Source organism: Erythrolamprus reginae, chromosome 8 (genome assembly GCF_031021105.1).
Source record: "Erythrolamprus reginae isolate rEryReg1 chromosome 8, rEryReg1.hap1, whole genome shotgun sequence".
NCBI classification, from domain to species: domain Eukaryota; kingdom Metazoa; phylum Chordata; class Lepidosauria; order Squamata; family Dipsadidae; genus Erythrolamprus; species Erythrolamprus reginae.
Window position 1 is genome coordinate 29,935,914 of NC_091957.1, and position 21,061 is coordinate 29,956,974.

Genomic DNA, 21,061 nt, shown 5'->3' on the forward strand with positions numbered 1-21,061 from the left:
ATGATTAATTTGTGACAATTTTCAAATAATTGTTCAGGGTACAACCACACACATTTTAAAGTCTCATTGCAAACTACCACTGTCTTTATAGTATACTCAGAAATTCAGCCTAATGAACTTAAGAAGGTTAATCTTCTTTACTCAACAGAGTACACATTATATTATATTAAAATAATGTAATGAATGATACATAATACATGCTATACATAATACAAATATTATTTAAAAAAAATAAAATGTAGGCTCTACTTACAGATTAAATTATGTTTAGCCCCCCGTCCCCATTATTCCCAGTATCTTTTAGTAAGTCAGCTTTAATTTTATTTTGATCTAATACTTAATTTTACTATCATGCTTACAGAAAGATTTACCTTCAGTTTGCCTTCCAAAAGATCTAAGCTAGTGATTAGAAACGATGCTTCGGATTCATTTAATCCATAGGTTACTGCCTCTTCTCCAAGGGTTGCGTATAGTGTAACAACTATTTTAAAAGCAAGAAGTTAGTTAGGTCAATAACTAACTCAGTTAAAGCAATAAATACTCCCTGTTCATTTTATGTGTTCTGCGCAGGTAGTCTTCAACATACAACAGTTCATTTGTGATGGTTCCAAGTTACAACAGCACTGGGAAAAAAATGACTGTTTTTCACGCTTGTGACAGCAGCAGCATAACTATGGCCATGTGATCAAAACTTGGAAGGCTTGGCAGCTTTTGTGACCTTCTGACAAGCAAAGTCAATGGGGAAACCAGATTCACTTAACAACCATGTCACTAACTTAAGAATTGCAGTGATTCAATTACAACTGTGGCAAGAAATATCATAAAATAGGCGTTGATTGCTTACCTGAACGCCTCTTCTCGTACGATGAGCGGGTACAGTAGTCACGTGGCTTGCTCGCTGTCCAATCCGTCGAGGACTGAGCCTAGTCTTTAAAAAGCCTGCTGGATCCGCCCCTTCCCCAGAATTCGCGAATCCATAGACTTAGGCTCAATAGTGTTCAACTCTCATGATAGGAAAAAAACAGGTTAAAGGAATAACCATAGTTAGAAAAGAAATACAGGGAGGGAAGTGACTGCTGTACCCGCTCATCGTACGAAAAGAGGCGTTCAGGTAAGCAATCAACGCCTATTCTCCGTACTGAGAGAGCGGGTCCAGCAGTCACGTGGGACATATCCAATAGATGAGTCCCTAGGGAGGGATTAGTTTGCTATCGTGAGAGATAACGGATTGGAGGACTCTTCTGCCGAACGCAGCATCCACTGAAGCATAAGAGTCAATTTTGTAATGCCTTATGAAAGAGTTTGGGGAGGCCCAAGTGGCTGCTTTGCAGACTTCTTCCAATGGAGCTTGAGTTGCCCATGCAGCAGATGTGGTGCATTTCTTGTGGAATGTGCTGTGATACTTCTAGGTATGGTGAGGGAAGTTGACTCATAAGCCTTTGAGATAGTCCCTCGGATTCAACAGCCTATTACGGTTGAGGATACCTTGGATCCCATAGATCTGAGATGGTAGGTCACGAATAGAGCTTCAGACCTTCGAATGGGTCTTGTCCGTTGGATGTAGATTCTCAGTGCTCTGGTGAGATCTAGGGTGTGCCATCTGACCGCAAGATGATGGTTTTGGTTGGAGCAAAATGAAGGCAACACAATGTCCTGGGATCTATGGAACATTGAACTGACCTTGGGTAGAAAGGTGGGGTCCAAGCGCAGGACTACTTTGTCCGGATGGAACTGGCATAGATCCTGCCTAATTGAAAGGGCTGCCAATTCTGAGATGCGTCGGGCAGATGTTAGTGCCACCAGGAATGCTACTTTGTAAAATAGGTACCTGAAGGACGCTGATCTTAGGGGTTCATATGGTCCCTGTGTAAGGGAATGGAGAACCAGCGGTAAGTCCCAGGACGGGTATCTATGAACCCTGGAAGGTCCGAGGTTTGAAATACCTTTAAGAAATTCTTGAATTTCCGGAAAGGAGCGGAGTGGTTGTCTGCGAGGCCCTGCTAAGACCGAAGATAGGTCTGCCAGATGGCGACGGATGGTGCTGGATGAAAGGCCTTTCTGGAACCCTTTCATGAGGAAAGCTACTATCCTGTGGATGGGAATACACAGGGGGGATAGATCCTCCTGTGAGCACCATTGGTGGAATTTGGACCAGGTATGGTCGTAGATCCTGTTGGTGGACGCTCTTCTGGCTTTTAGAATTATTTCTACAGTGTCCGGGTCATATCCTCGCAGGTCTAAGTCGGATAATTCCATCCTTCCGAGGTAGGTAAAATGAGGACCCAAATTGTGGGGGCAATATGCTGGCTCTGTTCAAAAGTGCTATTGCTAACATGTTGTAAGCCGCCCTGAGTCAAAGGAGAAGGGCGACATAAAAATTGAATAAATAAAATAAATAAAATAAATAATAGCCGGATAATAGCCAAGCGGATAATAGCCTCGCCGGATAATAGCCAAGCGGTGAGGTGGAACCACTCCGGATCTGGATGGAGAGAGGCACCCTGCTGCAACATATCCTCCGAAACGGGGAGTCGCCAGGGGTCCTGGACAGACAGACGTTGTAGGTCCGCGAACCAGGGCCGGCGTGGCCAGTGAGGGACTATCAGAATCACCTGGGCCTTGTTGAGGATGATCTTGTGGATCACATCTGGGAGAATTGGAATTGGAGGGAAGGTGTAAAGCTGCCCTTGAGGCCAAGGGATTTTGAGTGCGTTGGTCACCTCCGCTCCTGGGGATGGGAACCTGGAGAAGAATCGAGGGAGTTGAGCATTGGCCTCGGTTGCAAATAGGTCTAGCGATGGGTGACCGAACCTGAGGCAGATTTGCTGGAACAGAGCCGGATGAAGGCTCCACTCTCCTGGGTCTAGAGTCGACCGGGAGAGCCAATCCGCTTGTACATTGAGGACTCCCAATATGTGGTCGGCCTTTAACGACTGAAGATGCCTCTCTGCCCAGAAACCTAACTTCAGGGCTTCTCTCATCAGGGCCTTGGACCTGGTGCCCCCTTGTCTGCAAATATGACTCTTTGGGGCTATATTGTCCATGAGAATCAGAACATGTTGATTGATGATGTGCGGTTTGAATTGTTTGAGGGCTAAGGACACTGCTCTCAATTCCAGCCAGTTAATAGGTCTGGAAGCCTCCTCCGCCAACCACGTACCTTGGGCTATCAGGCCCTGGGCATGGGCTCCCCAGCCCGATAAGCTGGCATCCATGGTGATGTTGAATTGGTCTGGACACCTGAAGGGAGATCCCTTGTCCAGGGTGGAGGAGATCCACCACGTAAGAGATATTAAAACTGTGGATGGGACGGTGATGAGGCATGTCGAATTGCTGTTCCTCGATCTCTGGAACGGTAACAGAAGCCATTGGAGATCCCTGGCGTGAAGACGGGCCCTGAGGATAATGCCAATGCAGGATACCATCTTTCCCAGTAGAGAAGATAGGGTAACGATGGAAGTCCTTCTCTGAGATCGTATTTGGGAAATGAGCTCAATATTGACTTTTCTCTCAGTAGAGAGAAAGACCTGAGAGAGATCTGAGTTAATGATGACTCCCAGGTGTTGAATAGAAGTAGACGGATGAAGCTGACTTTTTTTGAGATTAATGGAGAAACTATGATCCTGTAGGAGAGACATTGTAATGTTGAGGTCTGAGCAGGTGCTCTCTTTAGAGGCCCCATGAATTAATATGTCATCCAAATAGCAAAAAATATGAATGGGCGTGGCTCGAATGTGAGCTGCCAGGGCTCCTAGGACCTTAGTAAACACTCGAGGAGCTGAGGAGAGCCCGAAGGGCATGGCCCTATATTGATAGTGCTTGCCCTGGAAGGCACATAGAAATTTTCTGTGACCTTTGTGAATGGGAATATGAAGATAGGCTTCCATGAGATCCAAGGAGACCATAAGGTCCCCAGGATGGATAGCGGCTAAGATGGATGACAAAGAATGCATCTTGAATTTCCTATATTTAATAAACTGATTCAAATATTTAAGGTCCAAGATGGCTCTCCATCCTCCAGAAGTCTTAGGTACCATGAAGAGGATGGAGTAGAAGCCCAGACCTCTTTGGGAAAATGGAACCGCTTGGATAGCCCTGATAGACAACAAATGTTGAATAGCTTCCTCTATTCGGATACGAGATGGGGAAGACCTGGGCGATGGGCATGAAATAAAACGTTTAGGAGGTATGGAAATAAACTCCAATTGAAGGCCCCATTCCACAGTAGCAATAACCCAGGTGTCCTTACAAGAATGGCGCCATCTGGAGGAGAACCAAGCCAGGCGCCCCCTTATGGGAGTGGAATGAAGCTCACCATCTGGGCTTTCTGGAAGCTCTGGTCGAGGAGGAACCTCTTTGGTAATGGGATCCTCTACCCCTGGGGTTTCTGCCAGCTTGGGAGCGAAAACGAGGGGAATACTAACCTGAGTTTCTTTGGAAAGCGAACCCTTGATCCTGTTGACGATTGGGACGTTGAAAGGATTGAGTTTTGATTGCCTTCTTGTTGGTGGGCCCCAAAACTTTCTTTTTTTCAGCGGTTTCAGTGAGAAGGGGGTCCAGGAGGTCACCAAATATGTGATCGCGCTAGCTGCCATTTTTGCCTCACTCCCGCCTGCCTCGGGCGCAGCCATAGAAGCCTTCTGGCCGTTGTTGAGGCCGCTACTGACCTGGCTGCAAATCTTGATGATTGCAGGGTAACATCAGCTACATATTGGGCCACTGCAAAAACTTTGTTAAAATCCTGTTGGCCTTGTAGATCATCAGGGGGAATGTGCTGCTGGAGCTGTTGAAGCCATAAAAGCATAGCTCTAGAAAAGAAAGATGCTGCTGCTGCTGTACTCTTGATAGCTCAGGTATTTGCGAGGAAACATCTTTTGAGCATTTGCTCTAAGCGTTTGTCTTCGGGTTTCAAAACCTCCTCTGCTTCACCCGGCATAGCTGCTGCAGAGTGTAGAGTCTTAACAGGTTCATCAGCTTTAGGGCAGACAAGAAGATCTTCATAAGAGGGAGAAAGCTCATATAATTTCTTGTCCTTGGTTGTGGGGTTGAAGCCAAAGACTGGATGGTCCCACTGCTTGAGCAGAGCATCTTTAAACAATTTGGGCATTGGGATGACCTCTTTGTCTTCCTGTTCCTCCATGAAGTATGGTAGATGTTCCTCAGGAGGATCTGTGGAAGGAGCAGACTGTTTATCTGGAAAGATCGCAGTCAGGGCTGGAATCTTAATTTGAGATTCCTCATCTGCTGACAGGCACTGAAAAGGGTCATCATTATCCTCTAGGTCCACGTCCTCATTCTCATCCTGGGAAGAATCCGAATCCTCATTAATTGGAACTCTGTAGGATGAGAGGGAACTCATGGGCTGGGGGGCGCGTGGAAGGGGACGAGAGTGAGAAGGCACATTGATAGCCGAGAGCTTGGCATCAATAGCTTTAGACAAGGCAGAAAACATAGATTGAAATTCTGGAGGCAGATTAGTAATGGTTGCAGGTAAAGATGGAGATTCCCTAAAGGCCTGGGATGGGTCTGGCTCAGAGGGATCATCCATAATATCTGACTCCTCTGGACCTAAGCCCCATAAGTTAGGTTGGGGTCTGTTTAGGTTTGGCTCATTCAGAGAAAGCAGAGGGACCCCAGAGGGAGGCAGGTTAGAAGCCTCTGGGGGGGTCAGAGTTAATGTGCACTTGGGCCTGCACCTTTAAACGTTTAGCAGATTTTTCATGGATTCTCTGCAATGCTAAGTCCCTTCTCTTCTCAGCCCTGGTAGGTCTAGCCATTGTAGGGCTCCCGAGGAAGAGGAGGAAGAGGCCTGGGGGATATTATCAATTTCATCACCAGTAGGCCTAACCTCTCTGGGACCTTTAGATGTGCCTCTCTTGGGAAACGAAGTCATGGCCTGAACAAATTACAGGGACGAGACTTGAGCCAAAATCTGATGGGAGAAGTTTCAAGGGCAACGTTCCCAAGGGGAAGGGGGCCCTGCTCCTAGGCCCAGGCGCGTCTGCCACTCAAAGTCAATCTGGTTGGTACCAGAGTTTGTGCCAGAGAGTACAGAAGGGGAGGCCTCACTAACCTTAATCAAAAAAGTAAACCAAGGCACACTGGTTTGGAGGCCTAGCCAGGGAGAAAAGGCCTGAGGGACTCAAAGCTTACTCCAGGGCCAAGCGGCGGACTTACTGGCACCAGACGAGACACATGTGGGTGATCTGCAAGGGCCGACAATTACTGGACGCTGAAGGCCTTCGCGCCAAAATAAACCGCTCCAAGATTTTAAAAACGGAGGGGAGTCTGAAGTCTGGGGGACAATCAAGGGAAAATTTGCTAACAGTCCCACACCGCAGGAGGAAAAAGAGCCCTTTTTTTTCTTTTTAAATCAATCCTTAGCTTGCCAGTAAACCTCCTGGGCAAGTAGATTTACTTTTAAATGCAATCCGGCATCAGCGCGAGCAGGGTGTTTGTAAAAAACCGCAGGAGCCGCACTGCGGCTTCTCCCTCGGCGCTGAGCCCAGTAAGGCTGGCGCGCAACCAAGGCAAGCTCTAGTAAAAGACAGAATTAAATTTTACTTATCTGAATAGAAAGAAGGGAAGGTGTTTTGCAAGAGGAACGAGCGAATTCTGGGGAAGGGGCTGATCCAGCAGGCTCGGTCCTCGATGGATTGGACAGCGAGCAACCCACGTGACTGGTAGACCCGCTCTCTCAATACAGGGAATGGGACAAAGCTCATCTAACAATTGTCTCATTTAGCAAAAGAAATTATGTCAAGGACTCTCTGTGTGCCAACAGTTTTATAAAGTGAACAATGTAAGATGTAGAAGGCATATGGAATGCTCAATTTTTTTATCATGCCCCCGTCGGAGTCGGAGTCTGACTCTGCTGTGGAAGATGAGCTGGAACAAGAACTGACAGTGAGGGGGGGGCAGCTCATTGGCCTTGGAAGAAACTGGGGAAGGGCAGAGTCAGTCCAGGCAGGGCTGTTCGGAATTAGCAAGGCCTGAATGCAGGAAGAGAGCTCAGCCGAAGAGCATGAACCCCCCACTTCTGCTGCAAGGGCTTGGAGAGTGCATCAGCTCAGATGGAGGAGGCCGCTCACAAGGAGAGCGCCCCGCCCAGCTTAATGAGACACTGTGGGGAAAGGCATTTGTTGGGAACAAACCCTAAGTTCCTTGAGTGTTGTGTGATGACGTTTGAATTTGCCAAGAATCCTTGCATTCCTGTGTGGCATTCTGGATTGATTATCTGGATCTTTTTGCTCCCTGAGCTCCTTACTTTGTTCTTGTTTTGCCAAATAAATTTGGGATTTGTGGCCATGCAGACAGTGCTGGGCTGGACTAATTGCAGCCAGAGGCTGTTTGGAGAAGATCTGGAGCACTAAAAGGGCTGGTTTGAGCTGCCAGCTGTTTGTTATCTCTGTGCTGTGCCCTGGGTCATCCCAGTATGTAAATACTCTGGTAAAGGTATGAAGACTTGTGCTTTAATAAATACTCTGGTTTTAAAACAAATTGTTTTGTTATTTTATTTCACATTGTATATATTTGAACCATATGCATAAATGTTGCCATTAATTCAACACAGGCGCCTGTTTCTAAGATATCTTTGTGCTGGATGACGACATGTCACATTTATTTAAATTCTCTTAATTTTATCTAATTGTATTGTATTTTAACCAGTTTACACTATTGTATAGTGTTTATGATAAGTTGCAGTTTTTTTATGGCCGATGTGGTCAATATTTTTACTTTGATATGCTCAATTGACTAATCAAATAAAACTGAATTGCACTGAGGACAAACATCTTGTAGGAGTGGTGACACATTGCAGAGAATCAGGACTCTGGCCCTTGTTTATGGGGGTGGAATGCAGCACGGATACTCACGAGGAAAGTTGTACCGGAAGCAAGACTGGGCGGCAATAAACCATTCAGCTCGAGTCTCACAGAATATGGCCACAGTGCTCTTTGGCTGCAATCCAAGCGCCGCTAACCCGCTCCCAAAGTGTTTCACCTTTTGGTTGGTCTCTTCATAGTTCAGCCACCTATAGTTCCCTAGGATTAACTGGTCAAGATTAAACATTTGATCAGTTACCGTTAAAGCAAGGAAATCAAAACAAGAAAGACAACTTAAAAAATGAAAGAGTTTAACCACTGCTAATATAAATCTATTTATACTGAATCAGTTTTGATTGTTGTTTAAGAAACTGTCCAAGCCACTCTAGATTCCCCTTTTCTGCTCCACTCGGTTCAATAAAAGGATCTCCCCTGAAGCACTTATCATGTAGTGGCCCATTTCCAATCTAGAGGATAACTACTGTAGAACGCGTGATTGAAAGCACTGTGCCTGTATCAGCACTGCAAAGTAACAATGAAAGGGCCACCTGAAATCCATATTTCCATGATGGCCACTGTGAAACAAAGAGAAGAGAGTTCAAAAGGAAATGGGACTACTACAACTTACAACCGTTCACTTAGACACCACCTGAAGTTACAATGACACTGAACAAAGTTACTTGCAAATATTTTTCATATTACAGTAGTCCCTCACCTATCGCTGGTGTTACGTTCCAGACCCGGCCGCGATAGGTGAAATCCGCGATGGGGAATTTATCAACTGATAGTACTTATTTAAGTATTTATATTGTAATTGTTTGGTAAGTTTTCATTATTTTAAGTGTTTATAAACCCTTCTCACAAAGTATTTATTTTAGATACAGTATTTAAATACAGTATTTACAATTTTAGATATTTTTTTTTAAAAAAAACCTGCCAATCGAGTTCGGCGGGCTGTTTAAATCTGCCGATCGACTTCCTCAGAAACCCGCGAACCAGCGAAGATCCGCGAATGATTTTTCTCATTAATGTTTCTTGAAAGCCCGCGATGAAGTGAAGCCGCAGTAGGTGAAGCGCGGTATAGCGAGGGACTACTGTACAACCGTTGCAGCTGGCCCACGGTCAGATGGATCCAAATTCAGACCCTTGGCAACTGATTTATGAGTTGTGGTGTCCCTGGGACACGTGATCCCCTTTTGTGACCTTCTGGAAAGCAGATTCAATGGGGAAACCAGAGTCACTTAACCACCCTGTTGCTAATTTCAAAACTGCAGTGAGTCTCTTAGCAAGAAAGATGATAAAATGGGGCAAAACATAGCAACCATCTCACTTGTGGGCTCATTTGTGGTCATACCTCTCTTTCAGAACTAATTCTAGCTTTCCTCTTGTCCTATTTGAAATCAATGCATTTAACTTTTCATGCCTCCTGAAAATCTATTGGGAAGGATGATTTACACCTGCTCAAAAGTCACTTACCTTTTTAAATACTTTCCCATTTGGCTGCATTTCATTCTCTTCGCTCAGGATCTCTCTTGTTCCCAGACAGTCTTTCTTCCCAAACTTTGTCACAGCGAGGTCAAACAATTTGTCCAGTGTGTCCACTCCAGGAAAGTCTATATTGGCTAAGGATTCCATATGCGAAATGGACCGATAGGGACTTCCAGGGATGTCAGAGACGGGCTTAGCTTTTAAGCGCTTCGCCATATCTTTTTTCTTCTTAACATTTGTAAGAAAATACCAAGGTATGAATACAAGAGCACTGTACATATTTATCAAAAAATACAGGGGGAACCACACAAGGGTCCACAGTCTCTGTTTAAGATACATAATGGACACCTTTCTTTTTCTTTTAGATCAGCCACCTGTCCTTTTGGGGAATCCAAGTTTCATAAGAGTTTTCCCTCAAGGAGGAAACAGCAGCAGGAGCAGCAGCAGGCAAAAGCAGAAACGAAGGCTTTAGATGCTTGAAGATTAGAAGGATCACTAAAGGGTTAGAAACGATCAGCAACAATCAGCAATAAGCAGCAGCAAAATCATTTGAAGATCATGGCATTAGAAAAACCGCAACAATTGGTTAGCTTCAGTTTTTGATTGGATTCATTTCAACATGCAGCTGGTCCCTGGACATTGAAGGAGCCGCTCTGAAATTTGTAAACTGTGTCATGGAATTTAAATCACTGCATCAGAAGGAAGCATCTATGTTTAATGGATCTTTGCCCCACTCTAAATATTTAGCAGAAGTAGGTAAACATTTTGCTCTTAAAATGTTATGCTTTTAATCCAATTTAACGATATGGCCATTACATCATTATGGTCAAAAGCGCATGGATACACACGCACACACACAATGTGGAAGGGCTAACAAAGATTTAGCGAAGGCTGTTTATGATTCTGACAAGCATTTTTCTTTGTTGTTTACTGAGCTGTTTATTTGCAAGATTTTTGTTATTGTAAGGGAAACGATGTGTTGCAAACTTAAGAAATCTGTTAATTATTACATAAATTCTTTAGAAAGTTAACTTCAGCAGACTTTTTAATTGCATCCTTTCAAGTTAATGTTCAAACCAGCCCAAACTAAAAGATTAAAGTTAAAGGCATGAAGACAAGAGTTGGATTGTTGTTGTTAGTTGCGAAGTCATGTCCAGCCCATTGCGACCCCATGGACAACGTTCCTCCACGCCTTCCTGTCTTGTATCATGCCCCGGTGTCCATTTAAACTCACACCCACTGCTTCAGTGACTCCATCCAATCACCTCAGTCTCTGTCGTCCCCTTCTTTTGCCCTCAATCATTCCCAGCATTAGGCTCTTCTCCAGTGAGTCCTTCTCTCTCATGTGATCAAAGTATTATGTTGGATTAGGAGCATTGGGTTGGATTAGGAGCATTGAAATTAATGCCAATTTTTATAATTTCAAGAAGATCTATTTTCAGCCCTCTGCCAATGATCAATGTATTTCATGTTGCCAATATTCAGAAGAGGAAGGCTACTGAAAAAAGGCAAGGGCAAGGCAAAGCCTCTGGAGGGCACATATGTAAGGAAGGCAGTTCCAGGGGAAAATTGTAATGAAGCTCCAGAAAGATTCTGTAGTCTTCAAGCACGGCCTTAAAGTCTAGGCAACCAGTTCCATCTTAAAATACTTACAGGTTGCAGACTGGATTCTCCCCATCCCAATAATGGAATATGGTTCATTTTAGACTTCTTCTGAGTATTGTGATTGCTTGCTTGCTTACTCTAACTAGTTATTTTTGGCATAACAGCAGATTTATATATTTGGTTATTGCATTAACCATTAACACCCTGTAAGCTTCCACAGCAGAGGTCTTCAAACTTCAAAACACTAAGAAAGCCCAGGTGGCTTTTGGAAAAGGCAGCTTTGAGACAACCATGACTTAGATCAGGGGTCTTCAGCCTTGGCAACTTTAAGACTTGTGGACTTCAACTCCCAGAATTCTCTAGCCAGCTATGCTTGTTGAAGTTGAAGTCCACAAGTCCAAAGGGACTTGAGTGATTGGCTTTCACTGAAAACAAAGCCGTGAGATTTACATCCCAGCTACTGGAATGAAATGTCATTCTTCTTCATTCCGCTTAATTCTTCATTCTGCGTATTCCTCAGGCGAGAGATGAACCACATGCTAAGTTCCAGTTATGGTGATTTATTGCTCATGCCTGAATCTAGTCAACTAAAGGTCAACCCTAAATTGGCACTAGATAAAAGTTAATATAATTCAAGTAGAAGTGATGTGCCGGTGTCTGGAGGCTGTTGGGGCCTGGATGGGTTTCAACAGACTCAAACTCAACCCGGATAAGATGGAGTGGCTGTGGGTTTTGCCTCCCAAGGACAATCCCATCTGTCCGTCCATTACCCTGGGGGGGGAATTATTGACCCCCTCGGAGAGGGTCCGCAACTTGGGCGTCCTCCTCGATCCACAGCTCACATTAGAGAACCATCTTTCAGCTGTGGCGAGGGGGGCGTTTGCCCAGGTTCGCCTGGTGCACCAGTTGCGGCCCTATCTGGACCGGGACTCACTGCTCACAGTCACTCATGCCCTCATCACCTCGAGGTTCGACTACTGTAACGCTCTCTACATGGGGCTACCTTTGAAAAGTGTTCGGAAACTTCAGATCGTGCAGAATGCAGCTGCGAGAGCAGTCATGGCCTTACCTAGGTATGCCCATGTTTCACCATCACTCCGCAGTCTGCATTGGCTGCCGATCAATTTCCGGTCACAATTCAAAGTGTTGGTTATGACCTTTAAAGCCCTTCATGGCACTGGACCAGAATACCTCCGAGACCGCCTTCTGCCGCACGAATCCCAGCGACCGATTAGATCCCACAGAGTGGGCCTTCTCCGGGTCCCGTCAACTAAACAATGTCGGTTGGCGGGCCCCAGGGGAACAGCCTTCTCTGTGGCGGCCCCGACTCTCTGGAACCAACTCCCCCCAGAGATTAGAATTGCCCCTACTCTCCCTGCCTTCCGTAAACTCCTTAAAACCCACCTTTGCCGTCAGGCATGGGGGAACTGAAACACCTCCCCCGGGCATGTACAATTTATGCATGGTATATTTGTGTTTGCTAGTAAATGGGGTTCTTTTTAAATCTTTTTAAATCTTTTAAATTTATTTGGATTTGTCATGAATTGCTGTATCTTGTTGTGAGCCGCCCCAAGTCTGCGGAGAGGGGCGGCATACAAATCTAAATAATAAATAAATAAGAGGGGTTAGATTTAGACCATTTTTGGGAACATAGAGGACTCCAGAATGATTCCTCTCTTGACTCTAGTGCCAGAATCTGCCTGCTGTTCTCCTATGGTAGCTCCTTAAATGCTATTTTGGTCATTTTTTCTAGTTTGTTCAACATTCCAGAAGTAGATTTCACATGAAGAACATACACAGAAAGATGTTAATATTACAATCAATGTTTAACATAACACATGACACAAAGAATTATCTAAGAATGAAGCGCTTAACAGTTTCTGAAAAAGCAAAATATGCAAGAACACAGGGATTTCCAGAATCAGCTCCAAATCAGCTTTCCTGCCCATTCGTTTAGATTGATAAACAACTCCCAGACAGGGTCTCAAATCCTATTTTAAAATACCCAATTTTCTTCATTATTTCCCCCAATTAGAAATAACAATATACAGTATTACATTTACTGTATATATTCTGCAAAAGCAAGACTACTGAGTTATATGAGTTATTAAAAGATGAATAAAGAGAGGCTGATACTCTACTTACATTGCTTCCAAGAAAACTCAGGTCTTCTAAACAAATTCAATCCACAGCAAGGACAGGGAAACAGGCAGTATTTGTTTCTAGGATAAGAAAAGATTTTATGAAAAAATTAGTAACTTTGCCTTGACTGTTATCAAGTTAGTAACTTTCTTGCTTTGCTATCCTGTTCTGAGCATTCATGTTTATTTGGAAAATGTTGTGTCAAGGCAGTTTCAAAATTCCTTCAAGTCCTATGATTCGTAGATGGGAGTTCAGCAGGTTAGAAGAGGATTACAACTGTCTTTTCCTGGAATGTTCTTCCACTCCTCCAGGACTATGAGACCTTCAATGTCCCTTCTAGCCCTATGATTCTATGAATCTATAATATTCTACCCTAGTACTAATCAAAGGCCAGTAGTTTTGCTCGGTATCAACCCAAGAATTCACTTGGAGTCATTTGCCCACTATGTTAGATTACTGATTAATGTGAGGTAGAGAGCAGACAGAGCTTGTTAGGCTGTCATGGAATATTTTACACACATATCAGATCAATTATATAAAATAACTTCAATCAATTAAAAGAAAGCAACATACTGAAAATCAGAAGTACAGAAAGATAAATAAATTAGTTCTTACTGAAATCTGAAATAGGGATGTATTAAGTGGCAAAACTAAAGACCTCTTATCTTTATACAAGATTTAGTGGGTGAGCTGAAAACAAGCATGCGAATTTGTTATTAATGTTAATTGAACAACTGAGAATGCTCACATGATAATATTCGCCCATTGCTTTAGAAGAGGACCTTGACATCTTGGAGGGGATGCCAAGACTTGCACGTGAATTGGATTAAATACTAACATACTTCTCATCTGAATTAACAACACTAATCACAGTCCTTAGATTGGAAATGGAAGCTTCTAACCTATGTTCAATTTCAAAAGAATACAATCCTGCTATAAGGTCTGGCCTCTCCTCCTTATTCAAGAAAGCAAAGACTCTTGAAACTTGGCATTTCAAAAGGAAGCTTTTATTGAAGTGATAGCAGGACAAAAGAAAAGCAGGCTCTGAGACCCCTCAGGCAATACAGTTAGAATTAAGGAATTAGAAACCCCCCTCAACAGTCCATTGTGGATTCAGCCAATTCGCAGGTGTGAAGATAATATTGTACCAGCCACTCTGAGAACACGATAAGGGAACTTTCTCAGCGTCATCCTCTGCCAGCTTTCAGCCAATGTAACCCACATGGCGCTCCCTTCCCTTACGTTCCCCGAAGATGCGAATACCCAGGGCACAGAGGCGCCAGGCAAAAGGTAATCAATAAGGCACAGGGTATAGGATACATAGGAGATGGAGCAAATGTATAATATAATATGACCCAGGTCTCCTCTTTCCCTGGAGAAATGGCAGAACCATAGATCTGACACCTGCAAGTTTTACAGTAAAGGACTGAGATTAATCAAGCAATCAAGTAAAACCAAATCCTGGTGAAAGCAACCCTGGCTATCGTAAAACAATGTCATGATGACATTTAACCTGACCACACCATAAAACAGTGTTTTTCAACCAGTGTGCCGTGGCACACTAGTGTGCCGCGAGACATGGTCAGGTGTGCCGTGAAGCTCAGAGAGAGAAAGAAAGCAAGAGAGAAAGAGAGAAAGAAAGCAAGAGAGAAAGAGAACAAGAGAGAGAGAAAGAAAGCAAGAGAGAGAGAAAGAGAACAAGAAAAAGAAAGCAAGAGAGAGAGAGAAACAGAGGGAGGGAAGGAGAGAGAGAGAAAGACATGGAGGGAGAGAGCAAAAAAGAGAGGAAGGAAGGAAGAGAAAGAAAGAGGGATGGAGAGAGAGAGAAAGAAAGGGAGAGAAAGAGGGAGAGAGAAATAATGCAAAAGGGAGGAAGAGAGAGAGAATTTTTTTGTCCAAACTTTTTTTTAGCGCCCCCCCCCCCCCGCGCTCAATGTGCCCCAGGGTTTCGTAAATGTAAAAAATGTGCTGTGGCTCAAAAAAGGTTGAAAGTCACTGCCATAAAAGAACGGTAAAATTGTATTTGTCTTCCTCTGTTTGTCAAACACACACAGAGAGACAGTGAATAACTATTAGCAAAGCTGTAAGAGGTTCAGTTCCAGGAATAAAGTGAGGAATACCTTAATGCTAAAATAGTATGAGGCCCAATCTAAGTTAAAAATGAATACATGAAACTGATTATAGGAAAAAAAAATGCACTAAAGTTAGATATTGGTAGCATTATTGTGTTATTGTCAAGTATTAAACTTTGTTTTGTGCATGTAAAACTGGTTCATGAACTATATATGTGGATAATAATATAATATAATATAAATCATAAATGTAACGTAACATAACATAATGTAACATAATACATAACACAATACAACACAACACAACATGTCAGTCCAAAGCCATTTTATTTGGGATCTTTCTACTGTGGGAAAATGGGAGGGGGGAATTGTATGAGGTGGTTAGTATGTAGCCATAACCAATTCTTTCTAGAAAGCCAAGGTCATCCTTTGTCTCTGCACCGAAAGAGATGGGTGGACTCTGCCAACATGACAAATGAAGATTAGACAACATGATGGATTTGTGGGTATGGGGGCGAGAACTTGAACTTTCAACTGGGTGGCAAAAGATTTGGGTTTCACCCAGATGTACCAACATGGCTCTAATAATAAATTGGGACTTTGACTCGAACACTATTTTAATTTTGGATGCTATTTGGAACATTGGAACATAATATATCATAACATATAAATGCTATTGGATACATGCATGAAAAATAAATAAGGTGTGAATGAGAGAAGGGGAATATGAAGGAAAAAGGCATAAAATGGCTGAACGTGTGATTTTTCAAAGTAAATTTAGCCACGAATTTTAGCCTAAGTAGCAGGTTTAACTAGATCAGTCTATCTCAGGGGAGACAAACTCAATTTCATTGAGGGCAGCTTCAGGGTTGTGGTTGACCTCTGGCCAGGTGTGAGTTTCTGGGTAGGCGTGGCCAGCTTGATGCCATTCACTGGATGTGGGCGTGACCAGATGGGTGGGCATGGCCAGCTCGACATCACTCCCCAAACGGCTGGCATGTTTTCTCTTCGCATTGAGTAGACTGGGCCAAAGCCATGCTGGCCGATGTTTCCTCTTTGCATTGAACAGACCAGGCTGAAGCGATGTGGGTAGACAGGGCCAAAGCAATACAGGATGGCCTCTTATATTTTCCAGGATGCCCCCATAAGCCAGATTCGACTACATTGCAGGCCTTGAGTTTGACACATCTGGTCTATGTGGTTAAGAGTCTGATTCAATACAGCAGGCAAACATTTGATTAAATCATAGAAATGAATGCAGTGTTACACAAACACAGCCAATATGATGGGAAAATGAGAAAAAAAATTAGAGAAAATATACTTGTAAATACTGTAATGGAATAGTTACAGTCACGGACTCCTGACAAGATAGGTGCATTTCAGGATCCCACTGCATTTTTTCCATCTGAGTCAGCACTTTTTACTGCCTTAAGCATGTAATATTCAGAATGTCAGCTGTCTAGACTAGAGTTTATTCATTTTTCAAAAAGCCAGCAATAATATTTCTCTGTGTCATTTAACTGTGTAGTTACTCAACTAATTCCATTTATATTATGTATTAAAGCCGCATGAACATGTTTGTTGTTAAAAGCCTATGGTACAGGTAGTCCTCGACTTATGACCAAATGCTTAACAGTTGTTTGAAGTTCTCATGAGGGCTCCTTGGTGCGCTCTGAGCTTTCTTGCAGATGTTTCGTTACCCTAACTAGATAGCATCATCAGTATTAGAGTAATGAAATGCCTACAAGAATACAAGCCAGCTCAGAGAGCACCAAGGAGCCCTCATTTCAACCCTGAACTACAAATATTCTCTTTTATTGGTTCTGATGGACCTCTCTGGGGGTACTTATGACCCAGAATCTCTTTTAATAGCCACTCCCCCTGTGGTCACATGATTGCACCTCAGGCGAACCGGAAGGAACCCACCTCTGGTATGAAGAGGAAAAAATCTGAGAAATTTCATAGTAGATTGCTAATAAAGACCAAACTCTGCCTGCTTCTTGGCTATCTATTCAGCGGAAAGTTGAGACATTTATATATTCAGCCCCCACTTAAAATACTCCCCCCCAAAATCATGCACAGCTGCCATGCAAACAACAGGGCGTGAGGAGACAAGGCCGGAGTGGGGAAAAGGGAGGAGAACATGTCCCACATACCACTACCATCCACGCGGAACAGCTTTACCGAGGCCGCTCCCACAAACCCTAGTCACATGACCCTTCTCTTAGCGGCTGCAAAAAAACCTCTTGCCATCTCTAGCCCTGTTGGCCTGGGACTTGGGGGAGGGGGGACTTCTGCTGGAGCTCCAAGCAGTGACCGGTCTGCACAGACATGAAGTGGGATTGGCGTGGCTGGTTCTTACCCACAGCATTCCCCCCACACCCCCAAAGACTGAAGATGCTGAGGGTCAGATCTGGTGAGTCCAGGGAAGGAAGGGAGGGAGGGAGGGAGGTTGTTGCTATATATGTAAAGCTCATTCAGTAGCCCTATACTGTTTCTTATTACAGGACCACAGGCAGAAGAATTGGACTATCAAGGTTGTTTTATGCTCTACCAACACTGAGATTTTGAGAAGATTTATGAGCTGCAATCAATGCTAGAGTTTCATTGTCATGGAATCCAATCTTATCATTTGATTAATCCCTAAAGTCAGGGGTTTTAAAAACCAATTCTGATGTCAAAACTATGTTTAAAACTCAGGGCTTTTTAGAAACTCATCAGAGGTCACTTTAAACTGGGGAGGTTGATACCAAATCAGGTTTTTCTGTCAAACTGCAGCGCAGCAAAATCTAAACAATTGGCAGAAGGATAATGCTAAACTGCAATTCCATTTTTATGAATCAGTCAGTCCCAGCCACTGTATCAAAAAAGGCAGCTAAGTATTCAGAAGATGTCATAATGTCTTTGCCAAGTTATAGGCTTGCCAACTTCTAGTTTTGCAAATAAAGTTCGGCACATCTGACCCTGGAATGGACAATTTGCTATGGCTCATTCACTGCAGCCAATTCACCACGGGACAATCCAACAAATACAAAGTCAATCCAGAAATACAAGAGTTACAATAACTTTGACAAAAATGTGTCAACAAAAGTAATGATTAACACCATGTTGAATTGTCCCACAGCGGGTTGTCCTAGACTCCATCTGCATCTCCAAATAACTATTCTTAAAGGGACTCAAGTTGAAACACAGGGATGTGATGACCATTTTCACATGTACTTGGTATCTTTAAAATGCCTGGAGTCACAGCAATAGTGCACAATCATTAATGTACCACGAGTAAAGCCATCACTTTCAGGAACAGCTGAATTTAAGGTAGCATAATATTACACTTCCACATTATTCTTTATTCTTATAGGCCCTTTGATGTTTTTTTTGAGAGTCTAAAATAACACATTCTTAAAACCAACTGCACATTAATTGCATCTAAACCACATCAGGTGTTCATAAACTAATCTGTCATGTTGATTTAATTTGATAATAAACAGATTATATCCAAATTAAACTCAATTTTCAAGTTCAAAAACAGAACACACATTTAGTTGTTACCAAAGGATCAAAAAATAACATCTCTGCTTTTTTGAAAACAGTCCAGGATGGTGAACAAAGTGAACCTACTCAAGGTAAGATCGATTCTAATAGCCCCATTCTGGCCCAGTAGGCTGATAGGGAATGTTCTATCATCCAGACATCCTATTTTAAGATCTAATCTGGCATCTTGGTCCAATTTTTTTCTGTTGCAAGCAATTATCACGTTTGTATTTTTAAACAGTCAACTCAGAAAAAAGAATACATTAAGCTATGTATTAACATTACGACTGCAGCCAGAATTACCTTTGCCCAATTTTGGAAGAACACAGAACACCCCACCCACCCACCCACCCAGAAAAAGCAATAATTAATAAGATATATAACTGTTCCGAAATGGACAAACTGATGATGGAATTAAGAGGCCAAAAAGATTCTGAGTATTAGAAGGTATGGGCACAGTGGCACAGATGGATTGAGTTAAGAAACCGAAGTTTAAAAAATCACAAATGATACATAAAAATTAGTAAAACACAGGATGTAAATATGTAAATATTAATGATTTGAATGATTTTGTGATTATATGTATTAATGAAATATCTGATGTAGCAATGCAGAAATACTGATTGTATGTTGATGTTAGAGGGTTTTTTCTTTTTCTTTTTGTTTGTTTATCTATTTTTTAAAAAATGTTTGAAAATTAATAAAATTTATTATTTTTTTTAAAAAAAGTTGTGTATTAAGGGAAAATACCACCTAACCTTGCATTAATAGTATTCTTTTAAATGATCCAGCTGCAATATCATTAAGGCTACTCAAAATAGGCTGTATGTAGAGTTCTTTAGAACAGCCCACTGCTGTTCCTAATAATTTCAGATACTTGTTCAGGGGCAATTTGCTTATGTTATGCTTCCAACTGCACACTAGCAATGTCCTATTGTAACCTTTCAAGCTGAGGAAATGAGTAAGCAAATTAGTCAGATGGAAATGCGGCTATACAGTCAAATAATCAAACGGCGTGAGATAGTACAAAATAAAATTTCTGAGAGTGGAGTTGAGATCTTCACTTCTCACATCAGAGGGGTCCACGATATTGGGGCTTTGCTGTTGCTCATTAATAGTACACAACCACATCTGGCTGGAAACTTAGGGAAACTGACTTGGATGAATTGAGAAAACTATCTAATGCAGATTGCGCCACCATTTCTCAATTCACATTTTGCATTTGCACCCTCCCCCCTGCGCAGTACATAATTGCACATTTCAGTAAAAAATATGTGCTGGGAACACAAACTGCAAAACCAGTTATGCAACCTTAAATAACCAGACCATTTTTTGGGGGAAGTAGCTTCCCACATCAGGTGAGATGGCACCATGGTTCTGAAAGCAGAGAGGAGTTTCAAAACCTGCTTCTTTGAGGTGAAAGGAGTCAGCGGTTTCATAGAACCAGCATTTGAATAAGCCTCTTCTGCTCTTTGGAGGAGACGCTAAAAGCACCTGCATGTGAAGACTGGCTTGGATTTTGGCATTTAACTAGGCAGTCCAAAGATTGCTGTGGGATATGATCATAAATTAGCAATATGTCTGTTCTTAATAGAATTACAACTGCAATTGAGTGGAATCAATCCAAAATCAACAATTAAAAATGAAAATGTAGCATTAATGAGTTAAAGAGCCTGACATAAAAGGGGGAAAACTGAACATAAGTGGGTGGAGAAATACACAACTTAACCTGCCTTTTTTCAAGCGCACAGATGTTCACACAACAAAGGATAGAGATAATAGGCGTTGATTGCTTACCTGAACGCCTCTTCTCGTACGGTGAGTGGGTACAGCAGTCACATGGGTTGCTCCTGTCCAATCCGTTGGAACTGAGCCTAGTATTAAAAAAGAGTGCTGGATCCGCCCCTTCCCCAGAATTCGCGAATCCATAGACTAGGCTCAGTAGTGAAGCTCTTTAATGTTCAACTCTCATGTGTTATAAGAAAATAGAATAGAAGGTAAAGAAGACCACACAAAGGGAGGGAAGTGACTGCTGTACCCACTCACCGTACGAGAAGAGGCGTTCAGGTAAGCAATCAACGCCTATTCTCCGTACTGAAGGAGTGGGTCCAGCAGTCACATGGGACATACCCAAGAGATAGGTCCCTAGGGTGGGAGTACATAGCTATCGTGAGAGATAACGGATTGGAGTACTCTTCTGCCGAAGGCAGCGTCCGCTGATGCGTACGAATCGTTGATGAAGGAATTTGGCGAGGCCCAAGTGGCTGCTTTGCAGACTTCTTCCAACGGAGCCTGAGTCGCCCAAGCGGCAGATGTGGCAGCACTTCTGGTGGAATGCGCTGTAATATTCCTTGGAATGGAAAGGGAAGCTGTCTCGTAGGCCTTAGAGATGGTCCCTCT

The 21,061-nt window shown here is 43.0% G+C and overlaps 1 protein-coding gene across 7 annotated transcripts in view; it reads right to left on the reverse strand.

Moving 5' to 3' along the window:
- The window catches only part of ACSL4 (acyl-CoA synthetase long chain family member 4), a 98,905-nt gene that overhangs the window by 39,122 nt on the left and 38,722 nt on the right, over positions 1-21,061 (reverse strand). For 5 of the 7 annotated variants that reach the window (XM_070759524.1, XM_070759525.1, XM_070759521.1 and 2 more), the window contains 4 exons: positions 13,062-13,138; positions 9,300-9,806; positions 7,875-8,052; positions 372-481 (listed from right to left, as the gene is read on the reverse strand). In XM_070759524.1, the coding sequence (XP_070615625.1) occupies positions 372-481; positions 7,875-8,052; positions 9,300-9,650 (639 nt within the window). In that variant the 5' untranslated portion in view covers positions 9,651-9,806; positions 13,062-13,138. The remainder of the gene's footprint in view (positions 1-371; positions 482-7,874; positions 8,053-9,299; positions 9,807-13,061; positions 13,139-21,061) is intronic. The other 2 variants (XM_070759522.1, XM_070759523.1) reach the window with 1 other exon arrangement.